Source organism: Lagenorhynchus albirostris, chromosome 9, assembly GCF_949774975.1.
Source record: "Lagenorhynchus albirostris chromosome 9, mLagAlb1.1, whole genome shotgun sequence".
Lineage (NCBI taxonomy): Eukaryota > Metazoa > Chordata > Mammalia > Artiodactyla > Delphinidae > Lagenorhynchus > Lagenorhynchus albirostris.
In genome coordinates, this window is record NC_083103.1 from 49,589,942 (window position 1) to 49,604,577 (window position 14,636).

At 40.3% G+C, this 14,636-nt stretch overlaps 1 protein-coding gene across 4 annotated transcripts in view; it reads left to right on the plus strand.

The window, feature by feature from the left end:
- The window catches only part of RNF121 (ring finger protein 121), an 85,437-nt gene that overhangs the window by 50,117 nt on the left and 20,684 nt on the right, over window positions 1-14,636 (plus strand). For all 4 annotated transcript variants that reach the window (XM_060159883.1, XM_060159886.1, XM_060159884.1 and 1 more), the window contains one exon: window positions 13,316-13,470. In XM_060159883.1, the coding sequence (XP_060015866.1) occupies window positions 13,316-13,470 (155 nt within the window). The remainder of the gene's footprint in view (window positions 1-13,315; window positions 13,471-14,636) is intronic.

Below are 14,636 nucleotides of genomic sequence, written 5' to 3' on the forward strand. Positions count from 1 at the left end.
GCTGTTTTGCTTTCTTATCATTCATGTGTTCACTGGAGTAGCACTTTTAATTTCCTTCAAGAACTTTTCCTTTGCATTCACAACATGGGTTAACTGACACAAGAGGCCTAACTTTCGGCCTGTCTCAGCTTTCAGCATGCCTACTCACTGAGCTTAATCATTTCTAGCTTTTGATTTAAAATGAGAGATGTGTGACTCTTCCTTTCACTTGAACACTTAGAGGTCATTGTAGGGTTATTAATTGGTCTAATTTCAATATTGTGTGTCACAGGGAATAGGGAAGCCCAGGGAAAGGGAGAGAGATGGGGAATAGCTGGTCAGTGGAGCAGTCAGAACATACACAGCGTTTAAGTTTGTTGTCTTATATGGCCTAGTTTGTGGTGCCCCAAAACAATTACAATAGTGACATCAAAGATCACTGATCACCGATCACCATAACAAATATAAAAATAATGAAAAAGTTTGAAATATTGTGAGAATTACCAAGATGTGACACAGAGACATGAACTGTTGGAAAAATGGCGCTGATAGACGTGTTCAACTCAGGGTTGCCACAAGCCTTCAGTTTGTAAAAAACTGCAGTATCTGCAAAGCGCAGTAAAGCAAAATATAATAAAACAAGGTATGCCTGTACTGGCTCTCAGATATACAAGCCATATTAGTTTGTATGTCTATCCGTATTAGTATGTGTGCCATCCTTTTAAACTACTAAAGCATAGTATTCTTTTAAATTGGTTTTTTTAAATTTAACTTATGTCTATTAATAGACGTGTTAATTAACAGTTTATCTCAGTTGCAACAATGGTTCAGTAAACTTTTTACATATATAATTTGCACAGCTGGGCCAGCGTTTCTGGAGAACGAATTCCTAGAAATGGAATTGCCTGGTCAAGTGGTATTGCCATTTAATCATTAATGGATCTTGTCAAACTGCCCTTCAAAAAAGTTATAGCAGTTTATAATCCCACCAAGAGGTGTTAAACAGTGCTATTACCCAGTGTTAAAGAGAGTATAGAGAATCCTCAGTATTTTTAATCTTTGTCAATCTAATAGGGTGAAAATACCTAATTTAAAAGTCAAGTAGGGCTTCCCTGGTGGCGCAGTAGTTGGGAGTCTGCCTACCAATGCAGGGGACACAGGTTCGAGCCCTGGTCCAGGAGGATCCCACATGCAGCAGAGCAGCTGGGCCTGTGCTTCATAACTGCTGAGCCTACGCTCTAGAGCCCATGAGCCGCAACTGCTGAGGCCTGTGTGCCTGGAGCCCGTGCTCCGCATCGGGAGAAGCCATCGCAGTGAGAGGCCCGGGCACCGCAACAAAGAGTAGCCCCCCTCGCTACAACTAGAGAAAGCCCGCGCTCAGTGGCAAAGACTCAACGCAGCCAAACCAAAAATAATAAATAAATTAAATAAATAAATTATAAAAAATATAATAAAAAAATAAAAGTCAAGTAGTTCTGGCACTTCCCTGGCAGTCCAGTGGTTAGGACCCACACTTCCACTGCAGGGGGCACGGGTTTGATCTCTGGTTGGGGAACTAAGGTCCCACAAGCTGCAGCGTGGCCAAAACAAACAAACAAAACAAAACAAAAAAGTCAAGAAGTTCTGTAAGGTTTAAAAAGCAAAACACATCAGCCCTCTGCCTATCTCTATCCATCCCTGATTATTATTTCAGTGGCAACCACTTTAAACTTTTTTTAGTTGTTTTCTGATCCTGACCTCTATATTTTTAAGTAACATGATTACACATACACTCACACACACACACACACACATATATATATATATACACACACACACACATATATATAATTTTCCTTTTGTCTTTCTACCATGGAAGGTGGTAATTATCTTATACTGCTACATTATACCCATCACATACACACTTTTCCTCCCAGTTTTTAGTTAAATAAATATTCCCTATTTACATTATTGTGACATATAAATGTTATTCACAGTTGAACCACTTGGTGTATTTGGTCATATTTTCTTTCCTTGCTTAGGATTCTTTTGGAATGTTTCTTATTGATTTATAACAGCTCTTTGTATATTATGAATAAACCTTTTGTCATACGTGTTGCAGGTATCTTTCCTCAGATTGCTATCTGATTTTATTTGTAGAATTGGTACAGAAATTTTTGTAGACTAGATTTATGAACCACCCTGAGGGCTGAGGATTCTGTTATTTGCTGTTCTGTTTGGATGGCCCATTTGGTATTCCTTGTTTTCCATCCTGGTGCATCTGAAGTTCTTCTCCCTGCCTAAACAAATTTTAGGTACTTGCTGTAACTGCAAGTTTTTAGTTCTTAAGGGACCCCCTCACCTTGAAATTCAAATCTGCTCTAGGCTGAAGATGGGCTTCAGGGAGGAGAAGCAGAGCAGAAATATAGTTGGGCCATCACTGAAGTATGAACTTCACTATTGCATAAACATAATTAATAATACCAGCTACCGTTTATTGAGTACTTCATAATGTGCCAAGTATTTTGCTCTGTGGTGGGTAATTTAATCTTTGTCATTGTATGGATCAAGAAACTAAAGCTCAAAGAGATTACTGAGCCCCACTCAACCAATGATTAGCAGAGTCAGGATTCACGTCCAGTCCCTCTGACTCCTATGCTCTCCTTCACTCTTCCCTGATGTCTGTTTGTTTGTTCAATTAGCAAATATTCTTTGATCCTTTTTAGCCCCGTGCTAGTCAGTAGTCAGTTAATATTGTTAATATTGTTAGTAGTCAGTTAATATTGTTTCATCGAGAAATCACTTTGAAAAAGAGTTTATAAAGTTGGATATTCACATTCCCTATGACCCAGGAGTTTAATTCCTAGATATATGCCAAGAGAAAAGTTTGCACATGCATCCCAGGAGGGAGGATGTACCAGAATTTTCCTATCAGCACTATTTGTAATAGCAAAAACTTGAAAATGACCCCAATACCCATATATAGGTGAGTGGATAGGTTAGTTGTGATATATTTTCACAATGGATATAACTTATAAAATAATGCATATATAAATATATAGAATAACACAAAAATAATTAACTATAGTTACAAATCATGGTAAGGATGAATCTTAGCAATATAATATTGAGTGAAAAAAGTCCCAGAAGAGTACTTATAACTTTATACCTTTTATAGAAAGCTAAAAACAATGAAAACTAAACAATGTTTTAGAAATATATATGTGAGTGATAAGATCATATTTTAAAAAGCAAGGGAATGATAAAATCAAGATTCAGGATAAGGCTGATGTTGGATGGAGAACTGGAGGATAGGATAGAGAAGAAGAGGACGTAGCTAAATATAAGTACGTTTAGGTGTTTCAGTTCTTATGTTGGATGGTGGGTTCAGTATTTGTTATATAATTAAATAATAATTAACTTGAAAAGGAAATAAATCCTGTCACTGCTTCACATAAATGAACCTTTGGGACATTATGCTAAGTGAAATAAGCTGGTCATAAAAAGACAAATACTTCCACTTATATGAGGTACCTAGAGTAATCAGATTCATACAGAGAGAACGTAGAATGGTGGTTGCCATGGGCTGGGGGTGGGTGGGATTGGGAAGTTGTTGTTTAATGGGTACAGAGTTTCAAGTTTGGCAAGATGAAAAAGTTCTGGAGATCTGTTGCGCAGCAGTGTGAATGTACTTACCGCTACTTAACTCTACACTTTTGAAAATGGTTAAGATGGTAAATTTTATGTGGGTTTTTTTTTAACCACAATTAAATTTTTTTTGGCCATGTTGCACAGCTTGTGGGATCTTAGTTCCCCAACCAGGGAATTGAACCCAGGCCACAGCAGTGAAAGCGCTGAGTCCTAACCACTGGACCACCAGGGAACTCCCAAAAATAATTTTTAAAAATTAAAACAAAAGTGGTCTATGCATAGACTAACGATGAGAATATTCATTAACCAGAGATTCTGATTAATTTTTTTTCTCTACTAGAAGTTCAAAAATAAAGGCAAGAAAGAAAGCAGTTCCCAAGACAGGGACCTTACCAGATATTAAGACATACTGTAAGGAATAGACAAATAGACCAATGGAAGAGAGTGAAGATCTCAGAGATAAATCCTTGTATAATGGGAACTTAATATACACTAAAGATGTAATCATCAATCAGTGAAGAAAATAATCATTGTTAAGTAGATTGTGTTGAGAAAACTGGCTCGCCATATAGAGAAAAATTAAAACTAAATTCCTATATAACACTGCATACAAAAAGGAACTAAAGATAGATTAAAGATCTAATTATGAAAGGCAAAATTATGAAGTTAATGAAAAATGTATAGGCTAATAAGATAAAGATTTGATAAATTTGATTATATTAAGATTAAGGATTTTTGTTGGATAAAGGATACTATAGGCAAAGTTAGCTGATAACAGAATGAGAGATTAATAATGATTAAAACTGACAGTAGATTAGTATCTAGACTATATGAAGTAACTCCTACAAATCAACAAAGGAAAGACAGCAGCTCCAGTAGAAAAATAGGCAAAGAATATGAACGGGCAGTTTACAGGAGAGGAAATCCAAAAGTCCATCAAGAAGAGATGCTCAAAGTCATTAGTAGTTAGAGAAATGAACATTAAAACAGCAATGAATTATCAATTTATTCGATTGGCTAGAAACTAGAAAGCCAGATATTTACAAGTATTGGCATGGATCAGAGGCTGTAGGAACTCCCATGCATTCTTCGTGGCTGTGAAGCCTGTTGCAGGCATTGTGGAGAGCAGCATGGCACTGTTCAATCAGATGGAATATATACATGTCTTGTGACATATCCTAACAGGATATATGAGAGGGTGTTCATTTAAATGTTAAGTCTGGCAGTTAATTGAAGAGTTGTGGGCAATCTAGATACCTGTCTCTGAGTTAATAGGCAAAATGTGGTGGATGCATATCATGACACTGTGTACCCATAACAACTTGTGGACCTTAAAAGCATAGTACGGAGTGGAAAAAGTAACAAACTGAAAGATACACAACACAATGCCAATTAATTAATCAAAAATATACATATTAAACACATTAGAATGTCTGTGGAGTGAGGAATGGGAATAAAAAAGAACCAAAACAAAACAACTCCCACAAGAATGTTGTGTAAAGGAGAGAAATATGAGCTGTTTGAGATTAGCTGTCAGAGCTTTCCAAAAAATGCTTCTTATGGCATGCCAAGAAATGATGGAATTAATTGATAAGGCTCTGTTTCTCTCAAACTGAATGAAATTTTCTGTTCTTCACTAGTGCTGGTTGGTGGCCCAGCCTTCCATTGGGCACCCATGACCGCTAAGTAGAAAAACACTAGCTCTATTCTCCTAGACCAGGTTTCTCAGTAGGGAGACTATTAACATATTGGCCAAATGATTATTTTTTCGAGGGGCTATCCTGTACATTGTAGGATGTTTAGCAGTAGCAGCAGCCCTGGCCTCTACCCACCAGATAGATGGCTGGTAACACCCCTCCCCCAATTGTGACAACCAAAAATGTCCCCAGACATTGCCAGATGCCCCCTGGGGAGAAAATTCACTCCCAGTGAGAAACACTGTCCTAGACTCTAGGACCTAGAGCAGCATGGATGTTGCCAGCCATGAGATTGATTATGAGCAAGTATGCCAACCTACTGGTTTCACTGTGAAAAGTATCAAACTTCTCTCTGTAATTTAGGAGTTCAAAGAAAAGAAACTTCACTTTAAAAGAAGAGAAACTTAGTCTAAATTAACTGCTGTTGGGAACAAGTGATCTTACGGTTTTCTGTATTTAAATTTCAGGTACTGTTCTTTTCAGCAACAATAGTAATAATACCTTAAACTGCTTAGAGTTTTGAATTTGTTGATTTAAAAAAAATACTTTTCTCATCTGTTCTTTCTTTGGAACCTCACAACAAATAGCTTTATAAGATAGGATAGGGATTTGTCTCCATTTTTCAGATTAGTAAACCAAAGTGCAGAATCCTGAAGTGATTTATCAGGAGCACGTGACCTTTAAATTTACGTCTGGAGAGCCAGATGTAAAATCTGGTTCTTGGTTAAGTGCTCTTTTCCATAGAGTACTGAACCATTTTTTGAGGTTTCCAAAAGCTTCAGGAAATTGTTGTCAGTTCTGCCATGGTCATTTCTGTTTTTAACTCCCCTGATTTTTCCTTTAATAATTTTTGCCCAAGTCCTTTTCTTGGATTTCAGGTAGTTTCACAACTACCTCTCTTGGCTCTACATTGTCTTGCTTCCTCAGGGTTTCCCCCCCAGCTTAGTGACTGATGCTGGGAGGCAGAACTTGGGAGACAGAAGATCTGGATTGGCAGCCTAGCCCAGGCCACACTTGCTGTTTGGCTTCTCTGTAGCTCAGTTTTCATCATCTATTCAGAGAATCTAATCTTACTTGCTCCTTAGCTCCCTCAGGGATGTTAGGGGAAGGAGTAAGTTTATGCCTGGAAAAGTATCCTATTTTTAAAGATCTCCAAGGAGAAGCTTTCATCATGTCTGTCTGTTACCAAATATAGTATCTTTTCAGACTCCTATCCCCTAAACTGCTGTTTCCTCCTGGAATGGATGAGTGGCAAAATCTCCTACCTGGAAATCTTTAAAGTTCTATAGATTTTTCTCAGACCAAGACGTTAAGAGGGTTACTAGAATGTGGCTAGAGAATGCTAAGATGGTAAAGGGCTGTAATCCACTTCTTAAGAGAAAGGAAAACTTTTCTCCTCAGAATATAATAAAAACTCCTAAGTGTGATCAGCCTCCTCTGAGCCTTGCCTGCCTCTTTAGGCTCATTTCTCACACCTCCCTCGGGTACTAGTTGTACTCTCTCAGGTATACCATGTCCCTGCATCATGATACCTTTCTCCACCTGCACCTATTGGACCATCAGGACGGAGATGGTAGGTTCCTTTCTTCAGGAAGGCTTGCTTGATTCCTCCACGTTGAGTGAAGCACCTCTACTCTACTTCCTTGGCTACCAGGGCCTACTCCATTATAGCACTTATCATTTTGGATTATGGTTATTTGTTTCTCCTCAGTAGACTTCTTCTTGAGGCGGTTTTGTATTTTATCTTTGAATTCCCCAGTCCTTAGCCTGGTGTCCAGTAAATGTTTATTAAATGACTGCTTGAGTGACTCTTCTGCCTGGAGAGGAGAAGACCTGGGGAAAAAAAGACATAAAATTAGGAGAGTAAGCATAAGAAATAGGGAGTAAATTTACTCTGTGCTTCTCTGAAGGACAAGAGTTTGACCCAGAGGCAGAAGGAGGAGGCAAAGGCAGATTTTTTTTCAGGTCAGCACCAGGAAAGAACTATCTAGTGCATTTGTTATCATTGGAATGCCTGCTTCATGTGGTAAGGTTGACCATTTGCCAGGGGTGTGGTAGGAGGTAATTGCCAACCAAGTTTCTGCCCTGTAGAATATTCCAGCAATATGTGGGGTCTTACCAGGTCACAGAAACTGTGCTATTATATCTGCTTGCTGGGCCTCTGGATGATCTTCAGATAATAGCCATGCCTTCCTGTAGTTTTGTCCAGGCCTAATATGCCAGTGCCTTCAGCTCTTCCTTATGTGATTTGGTTTCCAAACCCTTTGTAATCCTGGCTGCTCCGTTGTGGTCATGCTTATTCATCACTGTTCTTTCTACATTGTGGTCCTAATACCTGATCTCAGGGCCCAAGTTTGCTTTGACAGAGCAGAGAATGGTAGAGCTGCTGCCTCCTTCATTCTGGGTTTATTCTTAGTTAAACAGCGTAGTGTTGCCTTGGCTTTTTTGGTAATGGCCCTGTTGGCGTATATTCCCTGGCAAGTTGTAGTCAGGTGAAACCCCTAGATCTGTTTCACATGAGCTGCTGTTAAGCCACTCCTTCCCCAACCTATACTTGGGTAGTTGGTGAGGTTTCATTGTAAGGTTTTGGTTCTTCATTTCAGCTTCTCAGGTCACAGCATGTTAGAGCTAGAAGAACTCTAGGAATGAGCTTTATTCATTTTGGATCTTGTTTCTGTTTCCCATGTTCACTGCCTTGCTCCTCTCTCCTTCCCAAGCTTTGTACTATTCACAGTGTGGTAAGCAGATCCTTTGTATTTTCATCCAAATCATTCATGAAAATATTGACCAGAGCTGTAGAGCATATCCTAGACACCTTCTTCCAATTGATTTCTGTCCATTTATCAGCATTTTTTTCACGCTGATTCAAGCTGTGAGTCTCTGACTTTGTTCAGCTACCTGGGCTTGTCGTTTTCGTTTCACCCTCAGTATTCCTCTTCAGCCAAGCACGGTGGGTGGCCCTGCCCCCATAACGTAGGAAGATATAGAAGTGATGAGAATGCCAGAAGTCGGAAGTGCCAAACATCAGCACACTAACAGGGGAGCTGGTGCCCAGAGAAGGATGTGATCTGAGAGCTCTTTTTTGACTTTTCGTGAATTACGGTTTCTGAGATGAAAGAAATCTAAAACAAAGACAGTCCATTTAAATTGGGCTAGCTCTTACTGTTAGCATCTAACATCATCATCTCAACTGTGTAGCCTTGTGGAGAGAGAAGTGGGATGTTGTTATTCTTATCTTCCAGATCAGAGAAGCTGGGATTGTTCCTCAGCAAATGTTTGCTGAATGAATCAGTGAGTGAGTTTCAGGCTAGTCTTCACTTCAGCTTCGTATTTTCAGATTCAGGGAGAGAAGAATGAGTGGCTTACACACACACACACACACACACACACGCACGCACGCACGCACGCGCACATGCACATGTACGCGCACACGCCATAATGAAGCCTCCTTCAGAACCAGAGCTCTGCCATTTCCAGTCAGTCTCCCCTTGACAGTTCCTGACCACACTGCTACATCTCTCCTCTGAACTCCCATAGCAGTGCTTGATGCTTTGCATGGCTGCCCAATTCATGCATTTATGTCTCATCACCCCAAATTCTGGAAGAGAAGTTAGGGCCACGGCTTCCCATTATTTTGTGCCTTGCACAGCATCAAGTACAGGCACTTGGTTGAGCAAACTGTCGAACCAAATGTGTCGCCACCAGGTGGCACCAGAGTTCCTGCTGTTGCTCTGAGAATCTTGAGTAACTTTCAGCCATTTATTGCCAAGCTAGCCATTAAAAATGCCTTCCTTAATGAGGAAGCTTCAATTTATTTATTAAGTAGAATGCCAATAAATACTACAGTAGACACAAGTAAATTAACCAGGCAAAATTGTAACTTACCATTTTCCCCCATAGTAGACTATTGTGTTCACACAGCCCCTCTGCCTGCTGCTTGTCAGGCACTGAGCTCTCGCCCCAGCAGCTTTCCAGGCCTTGAAGAGAATCTGACTTTCAAGCCTCCCTGGCACAGAGCGTCTCGATACCTGAAAATGGCTTCAAATCCTTGGTTTGGGTTTTTGGATCATTTATTTTTCCTGGAAAGGACAAATTAAACATTATAAAGAAATTGCTATAACCCCACCACCTTTAATATGTTGATTATTTTGGTTATCTCATTGCAATCTTTGCTCCCTCATATATGTGGCTTTATTCATTTTTGATCATGTGAAGCCATAATAAGAGCTCTCATTTACTTAATGCTTACTATGCAACTATGCTTGTTGTTTTATATACATTGCTGCTATTGAAATATAAGAGCTATTATATTGAATCCTTAAATTATATTTATTATATTACTTATATTGAATGCTTGCCTTGTTGGGTACTGTTCTAAAAGTTTTCCATGCATTAACTTCCATGACCTATATAGCCTGATGAGAGTAGGTACTGTTTACCTCATTTACAGTTCAGAAAACAGGCTGTCAGAGTTAAGTGACTTGCCTAAGGTAACGCAGTAAATAGCCGTATTGGGATTCATATCTAGAACTCTTTAATTCTAAAATTACTGTTCTTTTCACTATATTATCGCATTCTGCTTTGTTCATTTGCTCTTTAATGATGTCTGTTTGTACTTCTTCTTTAGAAAGGGTGTAAGGATTCATAGAATCATTAAAATATGGGTTTGATCTATGTTATTCTCCTGCTGCTAGACTGTTAGCTCCTTGAAGACAGGGACGAACTAGAGGTCATGTTTATTTATTTCTGCATTCCTCTTCTCATGAAGTGCAAAGTAAGTACTTGGATGAATGAGTGAAGGCTGCCTTCACTCTCCCAGGAAGTCTGAGATACAGGGCTGCTTAACAGAACCTTAGCGTGCTAGAGCTTGAAGGAGTTTGAAAATCAAGTCAAACCCTTCCTTTAAAGAGGAAGGCCCTCCTTAGGGTTACCTACTGAGTTGGAGGCAGAACAGAACTAAAATCCAGTTTTGCTGGGCTTCTACTGGGCCATCTGGTTTCAAAGAGCCTAATCCTGTCCCTAAATCTCCTTCCTTTCTTCCCTTTCCTACCCACCCTCCTCCTCTCTTATCTTTCATGATGTGTAAGTTGAGTAGCTTTACACCCTTAAAGTTTCAAGCCTGAACGTTACAAAATGAGGCAAGATTTTCCATTCATTTTACACCGATGCCCAGACTTACTCCTAATTATGTCTTTGTTCAACCCAGAATAGAATCCAGGTCCTCTGCCTCTCACCACACCCAAAATATGCAGAGCTGCAGCTCACATAGGGAAAATTATCTTGACTGGATTCCCCCCCCAGAACATGCTATTGGTGATTGATGGGGAGTGGGAAAGAGGCTATTAGGGCAGGCTGGTGGTTTTTATGTAACAGCCAACTTTTTGGAAAACCTCAAAGGAGATAGGAATTCCTGTTCTTTCTCAGAGCGGACACATGTGACCAGGCCATGTGATTTAATTCTTCTCTAGTTTCTGGGCCTACTGTTTTGTAAACACCCCCATGAGCCTGTTAAAGCAAACAATGTGAAGGCTAAAGACCCTGCCTGTAGCCCTTCTTTCCATACCCACCTTCATCTACCCCCCTTTTAGTGTCACGATTCTGGTTGCCTTATCCCCTAGTTTAAATAATCTGTGATGTCTTTTCCTGGTCTCCAAGTATCTCCTAGAATGTCACCTGGAACATTATTTGGGTAGCCGTTAGTACATCCTGGTGCTTTTCACACTTTTTTTTGTAAGGCCAGAATATTTTAGAACACTTCATTCAGAGTCAACTGCAGGTTGCTGTACAGTGGAATTGGTACTGAGACTACATTGTTCGCTGACCAGTGGGCACACAGCACTGGAAGCTCTAAAGCAAAGTGGCTGCTCACCATTTTCTTCCACTGTCTCTCTCTTTTTTTTTAATATGTAAAATAACACTAAAAAACTAACGCTTTTTCTTGCCACAGAGCAGTCTATGAGAGAGTAGTAGCTACAGACAGCTTAACACTAAAAAGATGCTTTAAGCTGCACTATCCAGTGTTGTAACCACCAGTCCCATGTGACAGCTGAACACTGGAAATGTGACTGGTCTCTTTTGAGATATACTGTAAATATAAAATAAACATCGGATTTTAAAGCCATAGTACAAAAAAAAAAGTAAAATATTTCATAGATAGTTTTATATTGACTACATCTTGAAACAGTAATATTTTAGATATATTGGGTTAAATAAAATATATTATTAAAATTAAGATCATCTGTTTCTTTTTACTTTTTTTTTAACATAGCTACTAGAAAACTTATTTATTTTTTTATAGTGGCTTTACCAGTTTATATTCCCACCAACAGTGTAGTAGGGTTCCCTTTTCTCCACACCCTCTCCATCAATTTCTTTCTTTTTTAACTTTATTTATTTATTTTTATACAGCAGGTTCTTACTAGTTATCTATTTTATACATATTAGTGTATATATGTCAATCTCCCAATTCATCCCACCACGACTCCCCGCCTCCTCCCTGCTTTCCCCCCTAGAAAACTTAAACTTACATATGAGACTCACATTATATTTGGACTGGGCAGACTAGTCTAGAAATCCCCAAGAGTAAATAGTTTCTCAAAAGTTTTCTCTTCTGGGGGCTTCCCTGGTGGCGCAGTGGTTGAGAGTCCGCCTGCCGATGCAGGGGACATGGGTTCATGCCCCGGTCCGGGAAGATCCCACATGCCATGGAGCGGCTGGGCCCATGAGCCATGGCCGCTGAGCCTGCGCGTCCGGAGCCTGTGCTCCGCGACGGGAGAGGCCACAACAGTGAGAGGCCCACGTACCAAAAAAAAAAAAAAAAGTTTTCTCTTCTGTGGAACTTTAGGAAACTAGCTAATATTTTCCTCTCTATAGCCACCCCCCCTTTTTTTAAAAAAAAATTCTTTCATTTCATTTAATGCTACCAAGAAGAAAGCCTCTATTAAGTGCTAATTATGTTTTTACACCTGCTATTCACCTGAGAAGAGTGACATCTAGTAAAAATTGGGTGGTTGCGGGAGGGAGTTAGGAGACATTGGAGAGCAGAAGACTCGTGATTGGTCCAAACTTCTGACTTAGAATTGTTTTATACATTTGGAACTCTGTAGCTAACAAGTCTGAGGTAAAGATATGAAGGAGGGAAAGTAAAATAGATGCTCTTTAAAACAAATGTGCTTCCCTCTTAGGGTTCTAGTCTTGCTTTCCCCTCATTTATCTAAATTCACTGAGGATCTGTCATGGGCCAGTTTCCTAGCACAGAGGAATCAGATGAGTGTGGCCTTGTCACTGCTCTCAAGGAGGTTACAGTAAGCTAGAGAACGAATTTGAATCCAGTCTCATACTCTAGGTAAGCACTGTAATGATGGTAGAAAAGAAAATGCATTTGGAGCAATAGGAAGTCATGATTTATTCTGCCTAGAAGGGAGACTGAAGCCTTTGTTTGTCTTGGATGTGATACCCTCAGGCCAAAAGACAGATGGGAAGGATATTTTGCCCTGAGGGGAACAACCTGACTACAGGCATGGGGAATGGTAGGAGGTGGTCCTTGAAATAGTAGTTTGGGGCTCCATTGTGGGGGATTTGACTGCCTAAGGATGTTGAGTCTAAGGATGTTGAATCTTATCCTGTAGACTGGGGACCCTTAGAGGGTTCTAAGCAGGGGGATGACATACTTCAAGACTGTGTGCTCCTGGGAAGGATAGATTGGAGGGGGAGACACTGAATGCAAGGAGACTTAACAAAGAGGTCATAGTCAGCCAGGTAAGGGGTAGCAAGGGCTCACATGTAAAGGAAAGAATATGTACAATAAACAGTCGGGTGGGGGGGTAAAAGGTTGGTGTCAAGCACGGTCCCAGATTTCTAACTTGGGTCACTAGGATGTGCCTTTATCCAAAATTGGAAATGTAGGAGAGGATCAGGCTAAAATGGAACACACAAGATGCGCTCTGGATTTGCAGATAGAGCTGCAGAGGGAGCTGGCTAGAGCTGAAGTGCTTGTGTTTGTGTTTCAGATGGTGACCCTCTTTCAGATGTGGGTTGTTCCCCTCTATTTCACAGTGAAGCTGCACTGGTGGAGGTTCCTAGTGATCTGGATCTTGTTCTCTGCCGTCACAGCCTTTGTCACCTTCCGAGCCACCCGAAAACCACTAGTACAGACAACCCCAAGGTGAGAATTTAGGAGTGGGTAGTGGGAAGGAGCTAGGCTTCCTGAACTAACGGGTTGGGATGCACGGGAGACAAGTGGGTTAGACTGAAAAAATTGCAGTTTTTGTCTGCCAAGATTACTTGGCACAAAGCCCCACCAAAACGAGCTGATTGGGAGACCTCCTGCCCCATTCACAGAATAAAAACCTCCAAGTCTTTCCCTATAGCTTACCTTACAGTTTACATCAAGGTCTGTTTATATTAAAAGCTAACAAAATAAGTAAGCAAATCCTGGTCATTGTGGTTTCATTATAACTGTCATTTTCTTCTGTAACCTCTTCTCTGATCTCTAAATTAGATTTTCTGTCACATTCTCTCCTAGTGCCCTGTAGTTTTCCTTCATAAAACTTATTGTAGTTTATAACTAAATATTATTTTGAGTGTCTGTCTCCCCCACTAAACTAACTATGAGATCAGGAACCACATCCATTTTGTTTGTCACTGTATGTCCAGGCCCTACCACGGGGTCTGGCACATAGTAGCCTATTGTCTGAATTTTTGTTGAATGAATGAATCTCAGCAAATTTACAATTTTCCAGCAAACAATACTTCCTTCTTTGGTCACAAAGCAGCCCCTGCCTGTATACATCTTTTTTCTTTTTTAATTAATTAATTTATTTATTAATTTATTTATTTTTGGCTACATTGTGTCTTAGCTGCCACGCGCGGGCTTTCTCTAGTTGTGGCGAGTGGGGGCTACTCTTTGTTGCGGTGCACGGGCTTCTCATTGCGGTGGCTTCTCTTGTTGCGGAGCATGGGCTCTAGGCACGCAGGCTTCAGTAGTTGTGGTGCATGGGCTCTAGAGCGCACACTCAGTAGTTGTGGCGGGCGGGCTTAGTTGCTCAGCGGCATGTGGGATCTTCCCGGACCAGGGCTGAAATGCATGTCCCCTGCATTGGCAGGCAGATGCTTAACCACTGCGCCACCAGGGAAGTCCCCTCTATAATTCTTTGTATTTCCAAATGCATTTCTCATTTGATCCTCCCAACCAGCTTGTGAGGTCATTTAATATCTATACTTGACAGAAAAAAAAAGAGATTTTCTCATTTATTCATTCATTCATTCAACAAGCACCTGCTATGTGTCAGGCCCTGTGCTGAGCACTGGGGATACAGAGCTGGAAAAGAC